General features: G+C 47.8%; 1 protein-coding gene across 4 annotated transcripts in view; it reads left to right on the top strand.

The window, feature by feature from the left end:
- Nucleotides 1-27,126, top strand: part of LOC139384807 (homer protein homolog 2-like) — a 117,504-nt gene that overhangs the window by 86,946 nt on the left and 3,432 nt on the right. For all 4 annotated transcript variants that reach the window (XM_071129694.1, XM_071129693.1, XM_071129696.1 and 1 more), the window contains exons 7-8: nt 107-217; nt 11,690-11,770. In XM_071129694.1, coding sequence (XP_070985795.1) covers nt 107-217; nt 11,690-11,770 — 192 coding nt within the window. The remainder of the gene's footprint in view (nt 1-106; nt 218-11,689; nt 11,771-27,126) is intronic.

The raw sequence follows: 27,126 nt of genomic DNA, 5'->3' as shown, positions 1-27,126 counted from the left end.
TCTCTCCACCACTTGCTCCTCTCTCTCCTCCTGCTCCTCTCTCTTCTTGCTCCTCTCTCTCCTCCTCCTCCGCTCTCCTCCTGCTCTATATCTCTCTCTCCTGTAGATAGCAGAGTTGGAGTCTCAGTGTGAAAAGGCCAACGTGGAGAAGGAGAGGAACTCTAAGCTGACTGTACGAGTTCAGGAGCTGGAGACGGAGCTGCAGGACAAGGAACAGGTGGACACACACACACACACACAGGATCACTTATGCGCTCACACACACAAAACTCCTACAGACACACACACAGTCTCATATGACTAGCCTGTAGTTTTGCTGACAGACTATATGCAAATATAACCCCATTATCCCTAAGGGACATGTTATCTCTCTCTCTCCCCTCTGCCTGTCTCTCTCCCCCTCTGCCTGTCTCTCTCCCCCTCTGCCTGTCTCTGTCCCCCTCTGCCTGTCTCTCTCCCCCTCTACCTGTCTCTTTCCCCCTCTACCTCTCCCCCCTCTCTCTCTCCCTCTCTACCTATCTATTTCCCACTCTCTCTCTCCACCCCTCCTCTGTCTCTTTCCCCCTCTACCTGTCTCTCTCCCCCTCTACCTGTCTCTTTCCCCCTCTACCTGTCTCTCTCCCCCCTCTCTCTCTCCCCCTCTACCTGTCTCTTTCCCCCTCTACCTCTCTCCCTCTCTCTCCCCCTCTACCTGTCTCTTTCCCCCTCTACCTGTCTCTTTCCCCCTCTACCTGTCTCTTTCCCACTCTCTCACTCTCCCTCTCTACTTGTCTCTCTTCTACCTGTCTCTCTCTCTACCTGTCTCTCTCCCCTCTACCTGTCTCTTTCCCCCTCTACCTGTCTCTCCCCCTCTACATGTCTCTTTCCCCCTCTACCTGTCTCTCCCTCTCTACCTATCTCTTTCCCACTCTCTCTCTCCCCCTCTCTCTCCACCCCTCCTCTCTACCTTTCTCTGTCCCTAAGGAGGGGATTATTATCCAATAGAAGGTGGATATTGTTGTGGGACCTTTGATGTCAGAACAATTATCTGCTTAAGTATTACTCTCTCTCTTCCTCCGCTCTCTCTCTCTCAGCTCTCAGCTCTCTCTCTCTCTCAGCTCTCAGCTCTCTCGCTCTCTCAGCTCGCTCAGCTCTCTCTCAGCTCTCTCTCAGCTCTCTCTCTCTCTCAGCTGTCTCTCTCTCTCCCTCAGCTCTCTCTCAGCTCTCTCTCAGCTCTCTCTCAGCTCTCTCTCAGCTCTCTCTCAGCTCTCAAATCAATTTCAGTTCAAAGGAATTTATTGGCATGAGAAACATTTCCATTTCCACAGCATGTGAAATAAACTCTCTCTCTCCTCTCTCTCTCTCCTCTCTCTGTGTGTAATGTCACATCAATACCAAGTATCCATCAGTTTATAGGTCTTCTTCTTGTTGAAGAACACTCAGAGAAAATTTCCTGCGTATAGAAAATGTCTCTGGTAGTGTCAGCTCTGACTCTATACCCGGTGTTATATCAGACCATGTTAATAATGTTACTGTAGTCAGTCTAAATTATACCAGGAACCCCAGGCACTGGGTCTGACTCTATACCCGGTCATTCTACACGATACCAGGAACCCCAGGCACTGGGTCTGACTCTATACCCGGTCATTCTACATGATACCAGGAACCCCAGGCACTGGGTCTGACTCTATACCTGGTGTTATATCAGACCATGTTAATGTTACTGTAGTCATTCTAAATGATACCAGGAGCCCCAGGCACTGGGTCTGACTCTATACCCGGTCATTCTACATGATAAAAGGAACCCCAGGCACTGGGTCTGACTCTATACCCGGTCATTCTACATGATACCAGGAACCCCAGGCACTGGGTCTGACTCTATACCCGGTCATTCTACATGATACCAGGAACCCCAGGCACTGGGTCTGACTCTATACCCGGTCGTGTTATATCAGACCATGTTAACAATGTTACTGTAGTCATTCTACATGATACCAGGAACCCCAGGCACTGGGTCTGACTCAATACCCGGTCATTCTAAATGATACCAGGAACCCCAGGCACTGGGTCTGACTCTATACCCGGTCATTCTAAATGATACCAGGAACCCCAGGCACTGGGTCTGACTCTATACCCGGTCATTCTACATGATACCAGGAACCCCAGGCACTGGGTCTGACTCTATACCCGGTCGTGTTATATCAGACCATGTTAACAATGTTACTGTAGTCATTCTACATGATACCAGGAACCCCAGGCACTGGGTCTGACTCAATACCCGGTCATTCTAAATGATACCAGGAACCCCAGGCACTGGGTCTGACTCTATACCCGGTCATTCTAAATGATACCAGGAACCCCAGGCACTGGGTCCAACTCTATACCCGGTCATTCTGCATGATACCAGGAACCCCAGGCACTGGGTCCGACTCTATACCCGGTCATTCTAAATGATACCAGGAACCCCAGGCACTGGGTCTGACTCTATACCCGGTCATTCTACATGATACCAGGAACCCCAGGCAATGGGTCTGACTCTATACCCGGTCATTCTACATGATACCAGGAACCCCAGGCACTGGGTCTGACTTTATACCTGGTGTTATATCAGACCATGTTAATGTTATTGTAGTCATTCTAAATGATACCAGGAACCCCAGGCACTGGGTCTGACTCTATACCCGGTCATTCTACATGATAAAAGGAACCCCAGGCACTGGGTCTGACTCTATACCCGGTCATTCTAAATGATACCAGGAACCCCAGGCACTGGGTCTGACTCTATACCCGGTCATTCTAAATGATACCAGGAACCCCAGGCACTGGGTCTGACTCTATACCCAGTCATTCTAAATGATACCAGGAACCCCAGGCACTGGGTCTGACTCTATACCTGGTCATTCTAAATGATACCAGGAACCCCAGGCACTGGGTCTGACTCTATACCCGGTCATTCTACATGATACCAGGAACCCCAGGCACTGGGTCTGACTCTATACCCGGTCGTGTTATATCAGACCATGTTAATAATGTTACTGTAGTCATTCTACATGATACCAGGAACCCCAGGCACTGGGTCTGACTCTATACCCGGTCATTCTAAATGATACCAGGAACCCCAGGCACTGGGTCTGCCAGTAACATCGTCCCCATGTCACTTCTGACCAGCTGCCAAGCAACTGCGGCCCCAAGATGGCTGGTTTCTACGCACCCTGACAGTCATTCCAGTTCGTCCCAATGGGGCTTTGAGCCGGCATGGCCGCGGTGATGGATCAATACTGATTCTGCCTGCAGACACATTTCATTAGCTGGAACCATGTTTCCATCCACAGTTATGCCAGTAAAGAGTCACACTGTATATAAAACGCTGTGATGGAAATAGGACCTTTGGGGAACGATTGTATAAATGCAGACAAATCATTTGTTCATTGGATCTTTTAGGTGGGATCTTTCTGTGTCTATAAAATGATTGGAGGTGGAAACGCCTTTATAGAATAACCATCAGAATAACCATCAGAATAACCATCAGAATAACCATCAGAATAACCATCATAATAAAATAATAACCATCAGAATAACCATCAGAATAACCATCAGAATAATAATAACCATCAGAATAACCATCAGAATAACCATCAGAATAACCATCAGAATAACCATCAGAATAATAATAACCATCAGAATAACCATCATAATAAAATAATAACCATCAGAATAACCATCAGAATAACCATCAGAATAACCATCCGAATAACCATCATAATAACCATCAGAATAATAATAACCATCAGAATAACCATCAGAATAACCATCAGAATAACCATCAGAATAATAATAACCATCATAATAACCATCAGAATAACCATCATAATAACCATCATAATAACCATCATAATAACCATCATAATAACCATCATAATAACCATCAGAATAACCATCAGAATAATAATCATAATAACCATCAGAATAATAATAACCATCAGAATAATAATAACCATCAGAATAACCATCATAATAAGCATCAGAATAACCATCAGAATAACCATCAGAATAACCATCAGAATAATAATAACCATCAGAATAACCATCATAATAACCATCATAATAACCATCAGAATAACCATCATAATAACCATCAGAATAACCATCAGAATAATAATAACCATCAGAATAACCATCATAATAAATAATAACCATCAGAATAATAATAACCATCATAATAACCATCATAATAACCATCAGAATAACCATCAGAATAACCATAATAATAATAACCATCAGAATAACCATCAGAATAACCATAATAATAATAACCATCAGAATAACCATAATAATAATAACCATCATAATAACCATCAGAATAAAATAATAACCATCATTTTGAAGTAAACTTGGGAGTCTCACGCCGCGATATGGTGTGTGGTCCTCCCACTACGACCAGGGAAACGGCACAGTTTATTAGGCTACAGATTAAATGACTTCACAGTTTACTAGACTACAGATTAAATGACTTCACAGTTTACTAGACTACAGATTAAATTACTTCACCGTTTATTAGACTACAGATTAAATGACTTCACAGTTTATTGGGCTACAGATTAAATGACTTCACAGTTTATTGGGCTACAGATTAAATGACTTCACAGTTTACTAGACTACAGATTAAATGACTTCACAGTTTATTAGACTACAGATTAAATGACTTCACAGTTTATTGGGCTACAGATTAAATGACTTCACAGTTTACTAGACTACAGATTAAATGACTTCACAGTTTACTAGACTACAGATTAAATGACTTCACAGTTTACTAGACTACAGATTAAATGACTTCACAGTTTATTAGACTACAGATTAAATGACTTCACAGTTTATTGGGCTACAGATTAAATGACTTCACAGTTTACTAGACTACAGATTAAATGACTTCACAGTTTATTAGGCTACAGATTAAATGACTTCACAGTTTACTAGACTACAGATTAAATGACTTCACAGTTTATTAGGCTACAGATTAAATGACTTCACAGTTTACTAGGCTACAGATTAAATGACTTGCAGCATGATGAATTTCACAGGTTGGTGACAGTAGACAGTGATGGTTCTTTCCAATAAGTATTGAGGGTGAGATGATGGTTGATGCTTTGTCATTGCAGTTTCACAAATAAAAAATATTCTGTCTCTTCTCCATAATAACGTCATCATGTAGACTAGCCTCCCTGTATCTGCCTGCTATTGGCTGCGACATGAGCTGGAGAACGCAACACTTTTTTATTCGGCACATGGAAATGTTTAGGTTGCACTACGTCATCACGCACTGATCTTTATCGGCACCAAGTCAGTTTGCTGGGAAAAATGTGCATATTTTCATTATTAATGTTCTCATGAAAACATGTCACCAAATGGATGGAAACTGCTCTTTCTACCCCCCCCCCCTCCCCCAGACCTGTCTGGTTTCTCTCCCCCTCCCTGCCCCGGATCCCTCTAATCTCCCACTCTAGAGCTGATGGTCTGTCTGGTTTCTGTCTCTTGGTCACTCCCTCTCTTGTTCTTGCTCTTTCTCTCCACCCTACTCTCTCTCTCTCTCTCTCTCTCTCTCTCTCTCTCTCTCTACTCTCTCTCTCTCCACCCTACTCTCCACCCTACTCTCTCTCTCTCTCTCTCTCTCTCTCTCCACCCTACTCTCTATCTCTCTCTCTCTCTCGCTCTGTCTCCCTCCCTCTTGCTCTCTCTGTCTGTCTCTGTCTCTCTGTCTCCCTCCCTCTTGCTCTCTCTCTCTCTCTCTCTCTCTCTCTCTCTCTCTCTCTCTCTCTCTCTCTCTCTTCAAAATCAAATCAAATGTATTTATATAGCCCTTCGTACATCAGCTGATATCTCAAAGTGCTGTACAGAAACCCAGCCTAAAACCCCAAACAGCAAGCAATGCAGGTGTAGAAGCACGGTGGCTAGGAAAAACTCCCTAGAAAGGCCAAAACCTAGAGAGGAACCAGGCTATGTGGGGTGGCCAGTCCTCTTCTGGCTGTGCCGGGTGGAGATTATAACAGAACATGGCCATGCTCTCTCCCTCTGTCTCCCCCTCTCTCTCCCTCAGCATGTTTCCCTGACATGCTCTAGACAGGGGGTTTATTCAGCCGTGTGTGTGACTATTAGAAACCTATTGGTTTGGGCAGTGAATCACCCTGACAAAGACTTTAAAGCTGAAACCAGTTTTGATTTACACCTTGGATTTACTTCCTTCTGTTGATCCTGTTTTCATCATCATTTCATGAACCCTGGTTGAACTGAGAGGTACAGCGAATGACAGAGAGACGGCAACGGAGCCTGTCTGATACACACACACACGACACACACACACACACACACACACACACACACACACACACACACACACACACACACACACACACACACACACACACACACACACACACAGCCCAGGTGCTTTTGCTGTAATTGGGTCCTTTCCTCTGTGTCCTGCTGGGTCAGATGAACAGTCTGACAGATCAGACTCCTGCTAAGTGGTCTCCTCTCTCTCTCTCTCTCTGAATGGAGAGATGATTATGCTAACCAGGAGTGGCTGTGATGATGTCTCTAGGGTGGTGTAGTTCCTCTCTCTCTCTGAATGGAGAGATGATTATGCTAACCAGGAGTGGCTGTGATGATGTCTCTAGGGTGGTGTAGTTCCTCTCTCTCTCTCTGAATGGAGAGATGATTATGCTAACCAGGAGTGGCTGTAATGATGTCTCTAGGGTGGTGTAGTTCCTCTCTCTCTCTCTCTCTCTCTGAATGGAGAGATGATTAACCAGGAGTGGCTGTAATGATGTCTCTAGGGTGGTGTAGTTCCTCTCTCTCTCTCTCTCTCTGAATGGAGAGATGATTAACCAGGAGTGGCTGTGATGATGTCTCTAGGGTGGTGTAGTTCTTCTCTCTCTCTCTCTCTCTGAATGGAGAGATGATTATGCTAACCAGGAGTGGCTGTGATGATGTCTCTAGGGTGGTGTAGTTCCTCTCTCTCTCTCTGAATGGAGAGATGATTATGCTAACCAGGAGTGGCTGTGATGATGTCTCTAGGGTGGTGTAGTTCCTCTCTCTCTCTCTCTCTCTCTCTCTGAATGGAGAGATGATTATGCTAACCAGGAGTGGCTGTGATGATGTCTCTAGGGTGGTGTAGTTCCTCTCTCTCTCTCTCTCTCTCTGAATGGAGAGATGATTATGCTACCCAGGAGTGGCTGTGATGATGTCTCTAGGGTGGTGTAGTTCCTCTCTCTCTCTCTCTCTCTCTCTCTCTGAATGGAGAGATGATTATGCTAACCAGGAGTGGCTGTGATGATGTCTCTAGGGTGGTGTAGTTCCTCTCTCTCTCTGAATGGAGAGATGATTATGCTAACCAGGAGTGGCTGTGATGATGTCTCTAGGGTGGTGTAGTTCCTCTCTCTCTCTCTGAATGGAGAGATGATTATGCTAACCAGGAGTGGCTGTGATGATGTCTCTAGGGTGGTGTAGTTCTTCTCTCTCTCTCTCTCTGAATGGAGAGATGATTATGCTAACCAGGAGTGGCTGTGATGATGTCTCTAGGGTGGTGTAGTTCCTCTCTCTCTCTCTCTCTCTGAATGGAGAGATGATTATGCTAACCAGGAGTGGCTGTGATGATGTCTCTAGGGTGGTGTAGTTCCTCTCTCTCTCTCTCTCTCTGAATGGAGAGATGATTATGCTACCCAGGAGTGGCTGTGATGATGTCTCTAGGGTGGTGTAGTTCCTCTCTCTCTCTCTCTCTGAATGGAGAGATGATTATGCTAACCAGGAGTGGCTGTGATGATGTCTCTAGGGTGGTGTACATCCTCTCTCTCTCTCTGAATGGAGAGATGATTATGCTAACCAGGAGTGGCTGTGATGATGTCTCTAGGGTGGTGTAGTTCCTCTCTCTCTCTCTGAATGGAGAGATGATTATGCTAACCAGGAGTGGCTGTGATGATGTCTCTAGGGTGGTGTAGTTCCTCTCTCTCTCTCTGAATGGAGAGATGATTATGCTAACCAGGAGTGGCTGTGATGATGTCTCTAGGGTGGTGTAGTTCCTCTCTCTCTCTCTCTCTCTCTGAATGGAGAGATGATTATGCTAACCAGGAGTGGCTGTGATGATGTCTCTAGGGTGGTGTAGTTCCTCTCTCTCTCTCTCTCTCTCTGAATGGAGAGATGATTATGCTAACCAGAAGTGGCTGTGATGATGTCTCTAGGGTGGTGTACATCCTCTCTCTCTCTCTGAATGGAGAGATGATTATGCTAACCAGGAGTGGCTGTGATGATGTCTCTAGGGTGGTGTAGTTACTCTCTCTCTCTCTGTATGGAGAGATGATTATGCTAACCAGGAGTGGCTGTGATGATGTCTCTAGGGTGGTGTAGTTCCTCTCTCTCTCTCTGAATGGAGAGATGATTATGCTAACCAGGAGTGGCTGTGATGATGTCTCTAGGGTGGTGTAGTTCCTCTCTCTCTCTCTCTCTCTGAATGGAGAGATGATTATGCTAACCAGGAGTGGCTGTGATGATGTCTCTAGGGTGGTGTAGGTCCTCTCTCTCTCTCTCTCTGAATGGAGAGATGATTATGCTAACCAGGAGTGGCTGTGATGATGTCTCTAGGGTGGTGTAGTTCCTCTCTCTCTCTCTCTGAATGGAGAGATGATTATGCTAACCGGGAGTGGCTGTGATGATGTCTCTAGGGTGGTGTAGGTCCTCTCTCTTTCTCTCTCTCTCTGAATGGAGAGATGATTATGCTACCCAGGAGTGGCTGTGATGATGTCTCTAGGGTGGTGTAGTTCCTCTCTCTCTCTCTCTCTCTCTCTCTGAATGGAGAGATGATTATGCTAACCAGGAGTGGCTGTGATGATGTCTCTAGGGTGGTGTAGTTCCTCTCTCTCTCTGAATGGAGAGATGATTATGCTAACCAGGAGTGGCTGTGATGATGTCTCTTGGGTGGTGTAGTTCCTCTCTCTCTCTCTGAATGGAGAGATGATTATGCTAACCAGGAGTGGCTGTGATGATGTCTCTAGGGTGGTGTAGTTCTCTCTCTCTCTCTCTCTCTGAATGGAGAGATGATTATGCTAACCAGGAGTGGCTGTGATGATGTCTCTAGGGTGGTGTAGTTCTCTCTCTCTCTCTCTCTCTCTGAATGGAGAGATGATTATGCTAACCAGGAGTGGCTGTGATGATGTCTCTAGGGTGGTGTAGTTCCTCTCTCTCTCTCTCTCTCTCTGAATGGAGAGATGATTATGCTACCCAGGAGTGGCTGTGATGATGTCTCTAGGGTGGTGTAGTTCCTCTCTCTCTCTCTCTCTGAATGGAGAGATGATTATGCTAACCAGGAGTGGCTGTGATGATGTCTCTAGGGTGGTGTACATCCTCTCTCTCTCTCTGAATGGAGAGATGATTATGCTAACCAGGAGTGGCTGTGATGATGTCTCTAGGGTGGTGTAGTTCCTCTCTCTCTCTCTGAATGGAGAGATGATTATGCTAACCAGGAGTGGCTGTGATGATGTCTCTAGGGTGGTGTAGTTCCTCTCTCTCTCTCTGAATGGAGAGATGATTATGCTAACCAGGAGTGGCTGTGATGATGTCTCTAGGGTGGTGTAGTTCCTCTCTCTCTCTCTCTCTCTCTGAATGGAGAGATGATTATGCTAACCAGAAGTGGCTGTGATGATGTCTCTAGGGTGGTGTACATCCTCTCTCTCTCTCTGAATGGAGAGATGATTATGCTAACCAGGAGTGGCTGTGATGATGTCTCTAGGGTGGTGTAGTTTCTCTCTCTCTCTCTGAATGGAGAGATGATTATGCTAACCAGGAGTGGCTGTGATGATGTCTCTAGGGTGGTGTAGTTCCTCTCTCTCTCTCTGAATGGAGAGATGATTATGCTAACCAGGAGTGGCTGTGATGATGTCTCTAGGGTGGTGTAGTTCCTCTCTCTCTCTCTCTCTCTGAATGGAGAGATGATTATGCTAACCAGGAGTGGCTGTGATGATGTCTCTAGGGTGGTGTCGTTCCTCTCTCTCTCTCTCTCTGAATGGAGAGATGATTATGCTAACCAGGATTGGCTGTGATGATGTCTCTAGGGTGGTGTCGTTCCTCTCTCTCTCTCTCTGAATGGAGAGATGATTATGCTAACCAGGAGTGGCTGTGATGATGTCTCTAGGGTGGTGTAGTTCCTCTCTCTCTCTCTGAATGGAGAGATGATTATGCTAACCAGGAGTGGCTGTGATGATGTCTCTAGGGTGGTGTAGTACCTCTCTCTCTCTCTCTCTCTCTCTGAATGGAGAGATGATTATGCTAACCAGGAGTGGCTGTAATGATGTCTCTCTCTCTCTCTCTCTCTCTCTCTCTCTCTCTCTCTCTCTCTCTCTCTCTCTCTCTCTCTCTCTCTCTCTCTCTCTCTCTCTCTCTCTCTCTCTCTCTCTCTCTCTCTCTCTCTCTCTCTCTCTCTCTCTCTCTCTCTCTGTGGTGGTGGTGTAGTTCCTCTCTCTATCTCTCAATCTTCACAGCTAGTTTAGAAGCATCATGATAGTCTGTAATCTTCACGGCTAGTTTAGAAGCATCACACTTCTGTAATCTATAATTTAGCCCAAACAACTACCCCTTCCCCTACTGTATTTATTTATTTTGATCCTTTGCACCCCAGTATTTCTATCTCTACTTTGCACATTCTTCCACTGCAAATCTACCATTCCAGTGTTTTACTTGCTATATTGTATTTACTTTGCCACCATGGCCTTTTTTTTGCCTTTACCTCCCTTATCTCACCTCATTTGCTCACATCGTATATAGACTTATGTTTATACTGTATTATTGACTGTATGTTTGTTTTACTGTTGTTTGTGTTGCGCTGCTTTGCTTTATCTTTCCCAGGTCGGGTGGCGGAGGCAGGGGGGTCGGGTGGCGGAGGCAGGGGGGTGGAGGGCTGAGACGGGGTGGAGGGGTTGGGGGTACAGTAGAACTGTTGAGGACTAAGGTACAGTAGAACTGTTGAGGACTGAGGTACAGTAGGACTGATGAGGACTGAGGTACAGTAGGACTGATGAGGACTGAGGTACAGTAGGACTGATGAGGACTGAGGTACAGTAGGACTGATGAGGACTGAGGTACAGGAGGACTGAGGTACAGGAGGACTGATGAGGACTGAGGTACAGTAGGACTGAGGAGGACTGAGGTACAGTAGGACTGAGGAGGACTGAGGTACAGTAGGACTGATGAGGAGTGAGGTACAGTAGGACTGATGAGGAGTGAGGTACAGTAGGACTGATGAGGAGTGAGGTACAGTAGGACTGAGGTACAGTAGGACTGATGAGGACTGAGGTACAGGAGGACTGGGGTACAGTAGAACTGATGAGGACTGAGGTACAGGAGGTCTGATGAGGACTGAGGTACAGGAGGTCTGATGAGGACTGAGGTACAGTAGGTCTGATGAGGACTGAGGTACAGGAGGACTGATGAGGACTGAGGTACAGTAGGACTGATGAGGACTGAGGTACAGGAGGTCTGATGAGGACTGAGGTACAGGAGGACTGATGAGGACTGAGGTACAGGAGGACTGATGAGGAAAGGTACAGTAGGACTGATGAGGACTGAGGTACAGGAGGTCTGATGAGGACTGAGGTACAGGAGGACTGATGAGGACTGAGGTACAGTAGGACTGACGAGGATATTAATATGTGATGTGTGTTCCTTCCAGGAACTGGAGAACCTGAGGAAGCAAGCAGAGATCATCCCTCAACTCATGGCAGAGTGTGAGAGCATCACAGAGAAACTACAGGTACTTGAAGCCTAACCCATACACCCTAAACACTAACCCCTCAACTCATGGCAGAGTGTGAGAGCATCACAGAGAAACTACAGGCACTTGAAGCCAATAAGCTGGAACTGTGAGTCTCTCGCTCTCTCTCTCTCTCTCTCTCTCTCTCTCTCTCTCTCTCTCTCTCTCTCTCTCTCTCTCTCTCTCTCTCTCTCTCTCTCTCTCTCTCTCTCTCTCTCTCTCTCTCTCTCTCTCTCTCTCTCTCTCTCTCTCTCTCTCTCTCTCTCTCTCTCTCTCTCTCTCTCTCTCTCTCTCTCTCTCTCTCTCTCTCTCTCTCTCTCTCTCTCTCTCTCTCTCTCTCTCTCTCTCTCTCTCTCTCTCTCTCTCTCTCTCTCTCTCTCTCTCTCTCTCTCTCTCTCTCTCTCTCTCTCTCTCTCTCTCTCTCTCTCTCGATCCAGATTGTTCCATTACATTATACACACACAGACCTATTGTTTGTTGTTATTGTTACTGGGTTTATTCTGAATATTCCACATGGTTCTGTATGAATAACAGGTCCATTCGTGTTCTATTTACAACTATGATGAGGATGCTGTATATCATGTTCAATGGTTGCTATGATCCACACTGTTATTAACATGTTGTATTGTCTCCTAGAGAATAGACTGGAGTGGAGAGTTACATTCTCAACAATGGAAACTAGTTGGATCACAGTTCTGTTGGATCACAGTTCTATTTGAATCACAGTTCTGTTGAATCACAGTTCTATTGGATCACAGTTCTGTTGGATCACAGTTCTGTTGGATCACAGTTCTGTTGGATCACAGTTCTATTGGATCACAGTTCTGTTGGATCACAGTTCTATTGGATCACAGTTCTGTTGGATCACAGTTCTGTTGGATCACAGTTCCGTTTGATCACAGTTCCATTTGAATCACAGTTCCATTTGAATCACAGTTCTATTTGAATCACAGTTCTATTTGAATCACAGTTCTATTGAATCACAGTTCCATTTGAATCACAGTTCTATTGAATCACAGTTCTATTGAATCACAGTTCTATTGAATCACAGTTCTATTTGAATCACAGTTCTATTTGAATCACAGTTCTATTTGAATCACAGTTCTGTTTGAATCACAGTTCTATTGAATCACAGTTCTATTTGAATCACAGTTCTGTTTGAATCACAGTTCTATTTGAATCACAGTTCTATTTGAATCACAGTTCTATTGAATCACAGTTCTGTTTGAATCACAGTTCTATTTGAATCACAGTTCTATTTGAATCACAGTTCTATTTGAATCACAGTTCTATTTGAATCACAGTTCTATTGAATCACAGTCCTATTGAATCACAGTTCTATTGAATCACAGTTCTATTGAATCACAGTATTGTAATTACAGATCTCTCCTCTTGAATATGAAGAACATTCTTCTCATAAAGACATGGGATGCAACCCAAATGGCAACCTATTCCCTTTATAGTTTTTTATAGTATTGGGGCGGCAGGGTAGGCTAGTGGTTAGAGTGGAGGGGCGGCAGGGTAGACTAATGGTTAGAGTGGAGGGGCGGCAGGGTAGCCTAGTGGTTAGAGTGGAGGGGCAGCAGGGTAGGCTAGTGGTTAGAGTGGAGGGGCGGCAGGGTAGCCTAGTGGTTAGAGTGGAGGGGCGGCAGGGTAGCCTAGTGGTTAGAGTGGAGGGGCAGCAGGGTAGGCTAGTGGTTAGAGTGGAGGGGCGGCAGGGTAGCCTAGTGGTTAGAGTGGAGGGGCAGCAGGGTAGGCTAGTGGTTAGAGTGGAGGGGCGGCAGGGTAGCCTAGTGGTTAGAGTGGAGGGGCAGCAGGGTAGGCTAGTGGTTAGAGTGGAGGGGCGGCAGGGTAGCCTAGTGGTTAGAGTGGAGGGGCGGCAGGGTAGCCTAGTGGTTAGAGTGGAGGGGCGGCAGGGTAGACTAGTGGTTAGAGTGGAGGGGCGGCAGGGTAGCCTAGTGGTTAGAGTGGAGGGGCGGCAGGGTAGCCTAGTGGTTAGAGTGGAGGGGCGGCAGGGTAGCCTAGTGGTTAGAGTGGAGGGGCGGCAGGGTAGGCTAGTGGTTAGAGTGGAGGGGCGGCAGGGTAGCCTAGTGGTTAGAGTGGAGGGGCGGCAGGGTAGCCTAGTGGTTAGAGTGGAGGGGCAGCAGGGTAGGCTAGTGGTTAGAGTGGAGGGGCGGCAGGGTAGCCTAGTGGTTAGAGTGGAGGGGCGGCAGGGTAGCCTAGTGGTTAGAGTGGAGGGGCAGCAGGGTAGGCTAGTGGTTAGAGTGGAGGGGCGGCAGGGTAGCCTAGTGGTTAGAGTGGAGGGGCAGCAGGGTAGGCTAGTGGTAAGAGTGGAGGGGCGGCAGGGTAGCCTAGTGGTTAGAGTGGAGGGGCAGCAGGGTAGGCTAGTGGTTAGAGTGGAGGGGCGGCAGGGTAGCCTAGTGGTTAGAGTGGAGGGGCGGCAGGGTAGCCTAGTGGTTAGAGTGGAGGGGCGGCAGGGTAGCCTAGTGGTTAGAGTGGAGGGGCGGCAGGGTAGCCTAGTGGTTAGAGTGGAGGGGCGGCAGGGTAGACTAGTGGTTAGAGTGGAGGGGCGGCAGGGTAGCCTAGTGGTTAGAGTGGAGGGGCGGCAGGGTAGCCTAGTGGTTAGAGTGGAGGGGCGGCAGGGTAGCCTAGTGGTTAGAGTGGAGGGGCGGCAGGGTAGCCTAGTGGTTAGAGTGGAGGGGCGGCAGGGTAGCCTAGTGGTTTGAGCATTGGACTAGTAACCAGCAGGTAGCCTAGTGGTTAGAGTGGAGGGGTGGCAGGGTAGCCTAGTGGTTAGAGTGGAGGGGCGGCAGGGTAGCCTAGTGGTTAGAGTGGAGGGGCGGCAGGGTAGCCTAGTGGTTAGAGTGGAGGGGCGGCAGGGTAGCCTAGTGGTTAGAGTGGAGGGGCGGCAGGGTAGCCTAGTGGTTAGAGTGGAGGGGCGGCAGGGTAGCCTAGTGGTTAGAGCATTGGACTAGTAACCAGCAGGTAGCCTAGTGGTTAGAGTGGAGGGGCGGCAGGGTAGCCTAGTGGTTAGAGTGGAGGGGCGGCAGGGTAGCCTAGTGGTTAGAGTGGAGGGGCGGCAGGGTAGCCTAGTGGTTAGAGTGGAGGGGCGGTAGGGTAGCCTAGTGGTTAGAGTGGAGGGGCGGCAGGGTAGCCTAGTGGTTAGAGTGGAGGGGCGGCAGGGTAGCCTAGTGGTTAGAGTGGAGGGGCGGCAGGGTAGCCTAGTGGTTAGAGTGGAGGGGCGGCAGGGTAGCCTAGTGGTAAGAGTGGAGGGGCGGCAGGGTAGCCTAGTGGTTAGAGTGGAGGGGCGGCAGGGTAGCCTAGTGGTTAGAGCATTGGACTAGTAACCAGCAGGTAGCCTAGTGGTTAGAGCATTGGACTAGTAACCAGCAGGTAGCCTAGTGGTTAGAGCATTGGACTAGTAACCAGCAGGTAGCCTAGTGGTTAGAGCATTGGACTAGTAACCGGAAGGTAGCCTAGTGGTTAGAGCATTGGACTAGTAACCGGCAGGTAGCCTAGTGGTTAGAGCATTGGACTAGTAACCAGCAGGTAGCCTAGTGGTTAGAGCATTGGACTAGTAACCAGAAGGTAGCCTAGTGGTTAGAGCATTGGACTAGTAACCAGCAGGTAGCCTAGTGGTTAGAGCATTGGACTAGTAACCAGCAGGTAGCCTAGTGGTTAGAGTGGAGGGGCGGTAGGGTAGCCTAGTGGTTAGAGTGGAGGGGCGGCAGGGTAGCCTAGTGGTTAGAGTGGAGGGGCGGCAGGGTAGCCTAGTGGTTAGAGTGGAGGGGCGGCAGGGTAGCCTAGTGGTTAGAGTGGAGGGGCGGCAGGGTAGCCTAGTGGTTAGAGTGGAGGGGCGGCAGGGTAGACTAGTGGTTAGAGTGGAGGGGCGGCAGGGTAGCCTAGTGGTTAGAGTGGAGGGGCGGCAGGGTAGCCTAGTGGTTAGAGTGGAGGGGCGGCAGGGTAGACTAGTGGTTAGAGTGGAGGGGCGGCAGGGTAGCCTAGTGGTTAGAGTGGAGGGGCGGCAGGGTAGCCTAGTGGTTAGAGTGGAGGGGCGGCAGGGTAGCCTAGTGGTTAGAGTGGAGGGGCGGCAGGGTAGCCTAGTGGTTAGAGTGGAGGGGCGGCAGGGTAGCCTAGTGGTTAGAGTGGAGGGGCGGCAGGGTAGCCTAGTGGTTAGAGCATTGGACAAGTAACCAGCAGGTAGCCTAGTGGTTAGAGTGGAGGGGTGGCAGGGTAGCCTAGTGGTTAGAGTGGAGGGGCGGCAGGGTAGCCTAGTGGTTAGAGTGGAGGGGCGGCAGGGTAGCTTAGTGGTTAGAGTGGAGGGGCGGCAGGGTAGCCTAGTGGTTAGAGTGGAGGGGCGGCAGGGTAGCCTAGTGGTTAGAGTGGAGGGGCGGCAGGGTAGCCTAGTGGTTAGAGCATTGGACTAGTAACCAGCAGGTAGCCTAGTGGTTAGAGTGGAGGGGCGGCAGGGTAGCCTAGTGGTTAGAGTGGAGGGGCGGCAGGGTAGCCTAGTGGTTAGAGTGGAGGGGCGGCAGGGTAGCCTAGTGGTTAGAGTGGAGGGGCGGTAGGGTAGCCTAGTGGTTAGAGTGGAGGGGCGGCAGGGTAGCCTAGTGGTTAGAGTGGAGGGGCGGCAGGGTAGCCTAGTGGTTAGAGTGGAGGGGCGGCAGGGTAGCCTAGTGGTTAGAGTGGAGGGGCGGCAGGGTAGCCTAGTGGTTAGAGTGGAGGGGCAGCAGGGTAGCCTAGTGGTTAGAGTGGAGGGGCGGCAGGGTAGCCTAGTGGTTAGAGCATTGGACTAGTAACCAGCAGGTAGCCTAGTGGTTAGAGCATTGGACTAGTAACCAGCAGGTAGCCTAGTGGTTAGAGCATTGGACTAGTAACCAGCAGGTAGCCTAGTGGTTAGAGCATTGGACCAGTAACCGGAAGGTAGCCTAGTGGTTAGAGCATTGGACTAGTAACCAGCAGGTAGCCTAGTGGTTAGAGCATTGGACTAGTAACCAGCAGGTAGCCTAGTGGTTAGAGCATTGGACTAGTAACCAGAAGGTAGCCTAGTGGTTAGAGCATTGGACTAGTAACCAGCAGGTAGCCTAGTGGTTAGAGCATTGGACTAGTAACCAGCAGGTAGCCTAGTGGTTAGAGCATTGGACTAGTAACCAGCAGGTAGCCTAGTGGTTAGAGCATTGGACTAGTAACCAGAAGGTAGCCTAGTGGTTAGAGCATTGGACTAGTAACCAGCAGGTAGCCTAGTGGTTAGAGCATTGGACTAGTAACCAGCAGGTAGCCTAGTGGTTAGAGCATTGGACTAGTAACCAGCAGGTAGCCTAGTGGTTAGAGCATTGGACTAGTAACCAGCAGGTAGCCTAGTGGTTAGAGCATTGGACTAGTAACCAGCAGGTAGCCTAGTGGTTAGAGCATTGGACTAGTAACCAGCAGGTAGCCTAGTGGTTAGAGCATTGGACTAGTAACCAGCAGGTAGCCTAGTGGTTAGAGCATTGGACTAGTAACCAGCAGGTAGCCTAGTGGTTAGAGCATTGGACTAGTAACCGGAAGGTAGCCTAGTGGTTAGAGCATTGGACTAGTAACCGGAAGGTAGCCTAGTGGTTAGAGCATTGGACTAGTAACCAGCAGGTAGCCTAGTGGTTAGAGCATTGGACTAGTAACCAGCAGGTAGCCTAGTGGTTAGAGCATTGGACTAGTAACCAGCAGGTAGCCTAGTGGTTAGAGCATTGGACTAGTAACCAGCAGGTAGCCTAGTGGTTAGAGCATTGGACTAGTAACCAGCAGGTAGCCTAGTGGTTAGAGCATTGGACTAGTAACCAGAAGGTAGCCTAGTGGTTAGAGCATTGGACTAGTAACCAGCAGGTAGCCTAGTGGTTAGAGCATTGGACTAGTAACCGGAAGGTAGCCTAGTGGTTAGAGCATTGGACTAGTAACCAGCAGGTAGCCTAGTGGTTAGAGCATTGGACTAGTAACCGGAAGGTAGCCTAGTGGTTAGAGCATTGGACTAGTAACCAGCAGGTAGCCTAGTGGTTAGAGCATTGGACTAGTAACCGGAAGGTAGCCTAGTGGTTAGAGCATTGGACTAGTAACCAGCAGGTAGCCTAGTGGTTAGAGCATTGGACTAGTAACCAGCAGGTAGCCTAGTGGTTAGAGCATTGGACTAGTAACCAGCAGGTAGCCTAGTGGTTAGAGCATTGGACTAGTAACCAGAAGGTAGCCTAGTGGTTAGAGCATTGGACTAGTAACCAGCAGGTAGCCTAGTGGTTAGAGCATTGGACTAGTAACCAGCAGGTAGCCTAGTGGTTAGAGCATTGGACTAGTAACCGGAAGGTAGCCTAGTGGTTAGAGCATTGGACTAGTAACCGGAAGGTAGCCTAGTGGTTAGAGCATTGGACTAGTAACCGGAAGGTTGCCTAGTGGTTAGAGCATTGGACTAGTAACCGGAAGGTAGCCTAGTGGTTAGAGCATTGGACTAGTAACCGGAAGGTAGCCTAGTGGTTAGAGCATTGGACTAGTAACCGGAAGGTTGCAAGTTCAAACCTGAACGGGGAGTTCCTAGGCCGTCATTGAAAATAAGACTGTCATGCCTAGTTAAATAAAGATTTTTTATAATATAAATTATAAATAAAATAGTGCACTACTTTAGTCCAGACCCCTATGGGCCGTGGTCAAAAGGAGTGCACTATAAAGGGTGCCTTAGCAGAAACAGCTGAAGATGTCAGATATTGGTTATGGCTGGCTGGGAGGGATCCAACAGCATGTTGACAGATATTGGTTATGGCTGGCTGGGAGGGATCCAACAGCATGTTGACAGATAGGAAACACCACCTGTACGTTTAACCATTTATTAGAAAAGATTACAATGCATGTCTAGGAGCTAGGACTCTGCTCCTTCAGGGTAGCTCCCTGCCAGAACCAAGCGTTCGGGCTCTGCTCCTTCAGGGTGGCTCACTGCCAGAACCAACCGTTAGGACTCTGCTCCTTCAGGGTAGCTCACTGCCAGAACCAAGCATTAGGACTCTGCTCCTTCAGGGTAGCTCACTGCCAGAACCAAGCGTTAGGAGTTAGGACTCTGCTCCTTCAGGGTAGCTCACTGCCAGAACCAAGCGTTAGGAGTTAGGACTCTGCTCCTTCAGGGCAGCTCACTGCCAGAACCAAGCGTTAGGACTGCTCCTTCAGGGTAGCTCACTGCCAGAACCAAACGTTAGGACTCTGCTCCTTCAGGGTAGCTCACTGCCAGAACCAAGCATTAGGATTCTGCTCCTTCAGGGTAGCTCACTGCCAGAACCAAGCGTTAGGATTCTGCTCTTTCAGGTTAGCTCACTGCCAGAACCAAGCATTAGGATTCTGCTCCTTCAGGGTAACTCACTGCCGGAACCAAACGTTAGGAGTTAGGACTCTGCTCCTTCAGGGTAGCTCACTGCCAGAACCAAGCATTAGGATTCTGCTCCTTCAGGGTAGCTCACTGCCAGAACCAAGCGTTAGGAGCTAGGACTCTGCTCCTTCAGGGTAGCTCACTGCCAGAACCAAGAGTTAGGAGCTAGGACTCTGCTCCTTCAGGGTAGCTCACTGCCAGAACCAAGCGTTAGGAGTTAGGACTCTGCTCCTTCAGGGCAGCTCACTGCCAGAACCAAGCGTTAGGGCTCTGCTCCTTCAGGGTGGCTCACTGCCAGAACCAAGCGTTAGGAGTTAGGACTCTGCTCCTTCAGGGTGGCTCACTGCCAGAACCAAGCGTTAGGAGTTGGGACTCTGCTCCTTCAGGGTAGCTCACTGCCAGAGCCAAGCGTTAGGAGTTAGGACTCTGCTCCTTCAGGGTAGCTCACTGCCAGAACCAAGCGTTAGGACTCTGCTCCTTCAGGGTAGCTCACTGCCAGAACCAAGCGTTAGGATTCTGCTCCTTCAGGGTAGCTCACTGCCAGAACCAAACGTTAGGAGTTAGGACTCTGCTCCTTCAGGGTAGCTCACTGCCAGAACCAAGCATTAGGATTCTGCTCCTTCAGGGTAGCTCACTGCCAGAACCAAGCGTTAGGAGCTAGGACTCTGCTCCTTCAGGGTAGCTCACTGCCAGAACCAAGCGTTAGGAGCTAGGACTATGCTCCTTCAGGGTAGCTCACTGCCAGAACCAAGCGTTAGGAGTTAGGACTCTGCTCCTTCAGGGCAGCTCACTGCCAGAACCAAGCGTTAGGACTCTGCTCCTTCAGGGTAGCTCACTGCCAGAACCAAGCGTTAGGACTCTGCTCCTTCAGGGTGGCTCACTGCCAGAACCAAGCGTTAGGAGTTAGGACTCTGCTCCTTCAGGGTGGCTCACTGCCAGAACCAAGCGTTAGGAGTTAGGACTCTGCTCCTTCAGGGTAGCTCACTGCCAGAGCCAAGCGTTAGGAGTTAGGACTCTGCTCCTTCAGGGTAGCTCACTGCCAGAACCAAGCGTTAGGACTCTGCTCCTTCAGGGTAGCTCACTGCCAGAACCAAACGTTAGGACTCTGCTCCTTCAGGGTAGCTCACTGCCAGAACCAAGCGTTAGGAGTTAGGACTCTGCTCCTTCAGGGTAGCTCACTGCCAGAACCAAGCGTTAGGAGTTAGGACTCTGCTCCTTCAGGGTAGCTCACTGCCAGAACCAAGCGTTAGGACTCTGCTCCTTCAGGGTGGCTCACTGCCAGAACCAAGCGTTAGGAGTTAGGACTCTGCTCCTTCAGGGTGGCTCACTGCCAGAACCAAGCGTTAGGAGTTAGGACTCTGCTCCTTCAGGGTAGCTCACTGCCAGAGCCAAGCGTTAGGAGTTAGGACTCTGCTCCTTCAGGGTAGCTCACTGCCAGAACCAAGCGTTAGGACTCTGCTCCTTCAGGGTAGCTCACTGCCAGAACCAAACGTTAGGACTCTGCTCCTTCAGGGTAGCTCACTGCCAGAACCAAGCGTTAGGAGTTAGGACTCTGCTCCTTCAGGGTAGCTCACTGCCAGAACCAAGCGTTAGGAGTTAGGACTCTGCTCCTTCAGGGTAGCTCACTGCCAGAACCAAGCGTTAGGAGTTAGGACTCTGCTCCTTCAGGGTAGCTCACTGCCAGAACCAAGCGTTAGGAGTTAGGACTCTGCTCCTTCAGGGTAGCTCACTGCCAGAACCAAGCGTTAGGAGTTAGGACTCTGCTCCTTCAGGGCAGCTCACTGCCAGAACCAAGCGTTAGGACTCTGCTCCTTCAGGGTAGCTCACTGCCAGAACCAAGCGTTAGGACTCTGCTCCTTCAGGGTGGCTCACTGCCAGAACCAAGCGTTAGGAGTTAGGACTCTGCTCCTTCAGGGTGGCTCACTGCCAGAACCAAGCGTTAGGAGTTAGGACTCTGCTCCTTCAGGGTAGCTCACTGCCAGAGCCAAGCGTTAGGAGTTAGGACTCTGCTCCTTCAGGGTAGCTCACTGCCAGAACCAAGCGTTAGGACTCTGCTCCTTCAGGGTAGCTCACTGCCAGAACCAAACGTTAGGACTCTGCTCCTTCAGGGTAGCTCACTGCCAGAACCAAGCGTTAGGAGTTAGGACTCTGCTCCTTCAGGGTAGCTCACTGCCAGAACCAAGCGTTAGGAGTTAGGACTCTGCTCCTTCAGGGTAGCTCACTGCCAGAACCAAGCGTTAGGACTCTGCTCCTTCAGGGTGGCTCACTGCCAGAACCAAGCGTTAGGAGTTAGGACTCTGCTCCTTCAGGGTGGCTCACTGCCAGAACCAAGCGTTAGGAGTTAGGACTCTGCTCCTTCAGGGTAGCTCACTGCCAGAGCCAAGCGTTAGGAGTTAGGACTCTGCTCCTTCAGGGTAGCTCACTGCCAGAACCAAGCGTTAGGACTCTGCTCCTTCAGGGTAGCTCACTGCCAGAACCAAACGTTAGGACTCTGCTCCTTCAGGGTAGCTCACTGCCAGAACCAAGCGTTAGGAGTTAGGACTCTGCTCCTTCAGGGTAGCTCACTGCCAGAACCAAGCGTTAGGAGTTAGGACTCTGCTCCTTCAGGGTAGCTCACTGCCAGAACCAAGCGTTAGGAGTTAGGACTCTGCTCCTTCAGGGTGGCTCACTGCCAGAACCAAGCGTCATATGAAGATGATAATATAACAACAGGCAGAGAGGACGATATGCTCTATCAAATCCCCCAAGCCAGGCGATGAACTATGTGAAGTCAGAATGCGTTGTTTAATAGACCAGGTCATTCTACCATACAGGACTGACAACTAGTCAATGTGTGAATACTGTGTGTAGTGTGAGCTAATGCAGCCATATGATTATTACACATATGATGCCCTCGAAGAGGCAAGATGAGATGTCATCTTGGTACATGGGAAATATAATAGTATGTACCGTCCTGCCATAGTGACACACTGCCAGGTGCCCTCGAAGAGGCAAGATTAGATGTCATCTTGGTACATGGGAAATATAATTGTATGTACCGTCCTGCCATAGTGACACACTGCCGGGTGCCCTCGAAGAGGCAAGATTAGATGTCATCTTGGTACATGGGAAATATAATTGTATGTACCGTCCTGCCATAGTGACACACTGCCAGGTGCCCTCGAAGAGGCAAGATTAGATGTAATCTTGGTACATGAGAATATTTGACCTATGAACCCAGCCAGCCACCTGCAAAGTAAATGCAGCGCCGGTGTTATATACTGCATCAGATGTGATGCAGAACAGAAGCAACATAGCTACTGGAACGTTAGGCTGACACAATCATGATCATATTAGCACTACTGATGGAACTAATGTAGGCTTCACACTCAGAATTCCAGTACTGACAGAACTAATGTAGGCTCCACACTCAGAATTCCAGTACTGACAGAACTAATGTAGGCTCCACACTCAGAATTCCAGTACTGATGGAACTAATGTAGGCTCCACACTCAGAATTCCAGTACTGATGGAACTAATGTAGGCTCCACACTCAGAATACCAATACTGACAGAACTAATGTAGGCTCCACACTCAGAATTCCAGTACTGATGGAACTAATGTAGGCTCCACACTCAGAATACCAATACTGACAGAACTAATGTAGGCTCCACACTCAGAATTCCAATACTGATAGAACTAATGTAGGCTCCACACTCAGAATTCCAATACTGACGGAACTAATGTAGGCTCCACACTCAGAATTCCAATACTGATGGAACTAATGTAGGCTCCCGAGCCTGTTGGGGAGTTCCAGCAATGAGACAATAATTAATTTTGAATTGAACCCCTCGCGGGCCTGATTTTGATAAACAAGATTCTCTGGTCTGATGAAACCAAGATTGAACTCATTGGCCTGAATGCCAAGTGTCACATCTGGAGGAAACCTGGAACCATACCTACGGTGAAGCATGGTGGTGGCAGCATCATGCTGTAGGGAGGTTTTTCAGTGGCAGGGACTGTGAGACTAGTCAGGATCGAGGGAAAGATGAACGGAGCAAAGTACAAAGATATCCTTGATGAAAACCTGCTCCAGAGCATTCAGGACCTCAAGTTCACCTTCCAACAGGACAATGACCCTAAGCACACAGCGCAGGAGTGGCTTCAGGACAAATCTCTGAATGTCCTTGAAGTGGAACGACATTTATTGGATATTTCAAACTTTTTTAACAAATCAAAAACTGAAAAATTGTGCGTGCAAAATTATTCAGCCCCCTTAAGTTAATACTTTGTAGCGCCAACTTTTGCTGCGATTACAGCTGTAAGTCGCTTGGGGTATGTCTCTATCAGTTTTGCACATCGAGAGACTGAAATTTTTTGCCATTCCTCCTTGCAAAACAGCTCGAGCTCAGTGAGGTTGGATGGAGAGCATTTGTGAACAGCAGTTTTCAGTTCTTTCCACAGATTCTCGATTGGATTCAGGTCTGGACTTTGACTTGGCCATTCTAACACCTGGATATGTTTATTTTTGAACCATTCCATTGTAGATTTTGCTTTATGTTTTGGATCATTGTCTTGTTGGAAGACAAATCTCCGTCCCAGTCTCAGTGTAACGGTATTCTGTATGAGAAGGAGAGTCGGACCAAAATGCAGCGTGTAGATTGCGATCCATGTTTTAATAAACAAACGTAAAACACGAATCAATACAAACACTACAAAATAAAGAACGTAACAAAAACCTAAACAGCCCTATCTGGTGAAAACACATAGACAGGAACAATCACCCACAAACACACAGTGAAACCCAGGCTACCTAAATATGGTTCCCAATCAGAGACAATGACGAACACCTGCCTCTGATTGAGAACCATATCAGGCCGAACATAGAACTAGACAAACTAGACATGTAACATAGAATGCCCACTCAGATCACACCCTGACCAACCACAACATATAAATATACAAAGTAAACTATGGTCAGGGTGTGACACTCAGGTCTTTTGCAGACTCCATCAGGTTTTCTTCCAGAATGGTCCTGTATTTGGCTCCATCCATCTTCCCATCAATTTGAACCATCTTACCTGTCCCTGCTGAAGAAAAGCAGGCCCAAACCATGATGCTGCCACCACCATGTTTGACAGTGGGGATGGTGTGTTCAGCTGTGTTGCTTTTACGCCAAACATAACGTTTTGCATTGTTGCCAAAAAGTTCAATTTTGGTTTCATCTGACCAGAGCACCTTCTTCCACATGTTTGGTGTGTCTCCCAGGTGGCTTGTGGCAAACTTTAAACGACACTTTTGATGGATATCTTTAAGAAATGGCTTTCTTCTTGCCACTCTTCCATAAAGGCCAGATTTGTGCAATATACGACTGATTGTTGTCCCATGGACAGAGTCTCCCACCTCAGCTGTAGATCTCTGCAGTTCATCCAGAGTGATCATGGGCCTCTTGGCTGCATCTCTGATCAGTCTTCTCCTTGTATGAGCTGAAAGTTTAGAGGGACGGCCAGGTCTTGGTAGATTTGCAGTGGTCTGATACTCCTTCCATTTCAATACTATCGCTTGCACAGTGCTCCTTGGGATGTTTAAAGCTTGGGAAATCTTTTTGTATCCAAATCCGGCTTTAAACTTCTTCACAACAGTATCTCGGACCTGCCTGGTGTGTTCCTTGTTCTTCATGATGCTCTCTGCGCTTTTAACGGACCTCTGAGACTATCACAGTGCAGGTGCATTTATACAGAGACTTGATTACACACAGGTGGATTGTATTTATCATCATTAGTCATTTAGGTCAACATTGGATCATTCAGAGATCCTCACTGAACTTCTGGAGAGAGTTTGCTGCACTGAAAGTAAAGGGGCTGAATAATTTTGCACGCCCAATTTTTCAGTTTTTGATTTGTTAGAAAAATTAGAAATATCCAATAAATGTCGTTCCACTTCATGATTGTGTCCCACTTGTTGTTGATTCTTCACAAAAAAATACAGTTTTATATCTTTATGTTTGAAGCCTGAAATGTGGCAAAAGGTCGCAAAGTTCAAGGGGGCCGAATACTTTCGCAAGGCACTGTAGCTGTGCAGCAACGCTCCCCATCCAACCTGACAGAGCTTGAGAGGATCTGCAGAGAAGACTGGGAGAAACTCCCCAAATACAGGTGTGCCAAGCTTGTAGCGTCATACCCAAGAAGACACATGGCTGTAATCGCTGCCAACGGTGCTTCAACAAAGTACTGAGTAAAGGGTCAGAACACTTAAGTAAATGTGATATTTTATTTTTTATAAATTAGCAAACATTTCTAAAAACCTATTTTTGCTTTGTCATTATGGGATATTGTGTATAGATTGATGATGGGGAAAAAAATACATTTTAGAGTATGGCTGTAACATAACAAAATGTGTGGAAAGTCAAGGGGTCTGAATACTTTCCGAAGGCCCTGTACATTAGATATCTAAACAGACTCGTTTCTGTTTAGACTGCTGCTGCAGACCAGAGTATAACAGGGTAAGGCTGTATCGAGGGCCACGCTGTATGGATAGTATATATTGGTGGTTCTGATGTGAGCTCTATGTATCGGTAGTGACAAGGTAACGTGTTTCTGAATGAGATGTGAAACTCTATGTATCGGTAGTGACAAGGTAACGTGTTTCTGAATGAGATGTGAAACTGTATGTATCGGTAGTGACAGGGTAACGTGTTTCTGAATGAGATGTGAAACTCTATGTATCGGTAGTGATGCCATGTGGATAGTAGCTGTGTTGTTGTGGTTCTGATGTGATCTATGTGTCGGTAGTGATGCCATGTGGATAGTAGCTGTGTTGTTGTGGTTCTGATGTGATCTATGTGAGTAGTGAAGCTATATCAGTAATGATGATGATAGATAGATTTAGTTGTAAACTCACCTCCCTCGATTATCTGACAGCCTCACAGCGTATTTCCTCAGCCAAGCTGTCATCGGTGCGGTGCCATGTAGACCGACTATGGAGGGGAATAAAACCAACAATGACATGCCTCAAATTCTTCAGCTTCAGGTCCAACCCGGCTAGATAGAGTAGGGAGGGGAATAAAACCAACAATGACATGCCTCAAATTCTTCAGCTTCAGGTCCAACCCGGCTAGATAGAGTAGGGAGGGGAATAAAACCAACAATGACATGCCTCAAATTCTTCAGCTTCAGGTCCAACCCGGCTAGATAGAGTAGGGAGGGGAATAAAACCAACAATGACTTGGCTCTGATGCCTCCTCTCCCTTTAGACACAATGGACACAATCAGAGAACCCCTCAGCAAGCTATTAGACATAGACTCAAATAGCACTGACATTCCTGTTCAAAGCAATATTCACTAGTGGTTGTCATGACAGAATAGCTCAGAACAACACTGAGCAGCGCAGAATGCTGCTCTCTTCTCTGTCAGACACATGCAGCAACAATGGTAACAACCATCGTGATGATCACACGTTAGCATCTGCACCATATTGGATGTATTGTATCACACTAAAGCTTCATGGTCTGAAGGGGTTATATCCATTCTATTAACTCTAGCTCTATACCAGACAGTATCAGTAGTGTCTGGTCCAGTGGTCTCTATTTAAAGCAGGTTATATCCATTCTATTAACTCTAGCTCTATACCAAACAGTGTCTGGTCCAGTGGTCTGTCTATTTAAAGCAGGTTATATCCATTCTATTAACTCTAGCTCTATACCAGACAGTATCAGTATTGTCTGGTCCAGTGGTCTCTCTATTTAAAGCAGGTTATATCCATTCTATTAACTCTAGCTCTATACCAGACAGTATCAGTATTGTCTGGTCCAGTGGTCTCTCTATTTAAAGCAGGTTATATCCATTCTATTAACTCTAGCTCTATACCAGACAGTATCAGTATTGTCTGGTCCAGTGGTCTCTCTATTTAAAGCAGGTTATATCCATTCTATTAACTCTAGCTCTATACCAGACAGTATCAGTATTGTCTGGTCCAGTGGTCTCTCTATTTAAAGCAGGTTATATCC

Source organism: Oncorhynchus clarkii, chromosome 26 (genome assembly GCF_045791955.1).
Source record: "Oncorhynchus clarkii lewisi isolate Uvic-CL-2024 chromosome 26, UVic_Ocla_1.0, whole genome shotgun sequence".
NCBI lineage: Eukaryota > Metazoa > Chordata > Actinopteri > Salmoniformes > Salmonidae > Oncorhynchus > Oncorhynchus clarkii.
The sequence above is the reverse complement of the archived record's forward strand: the minus strand, read 5'-3'. Positions and strand labels throughout refer to the sequence as shown.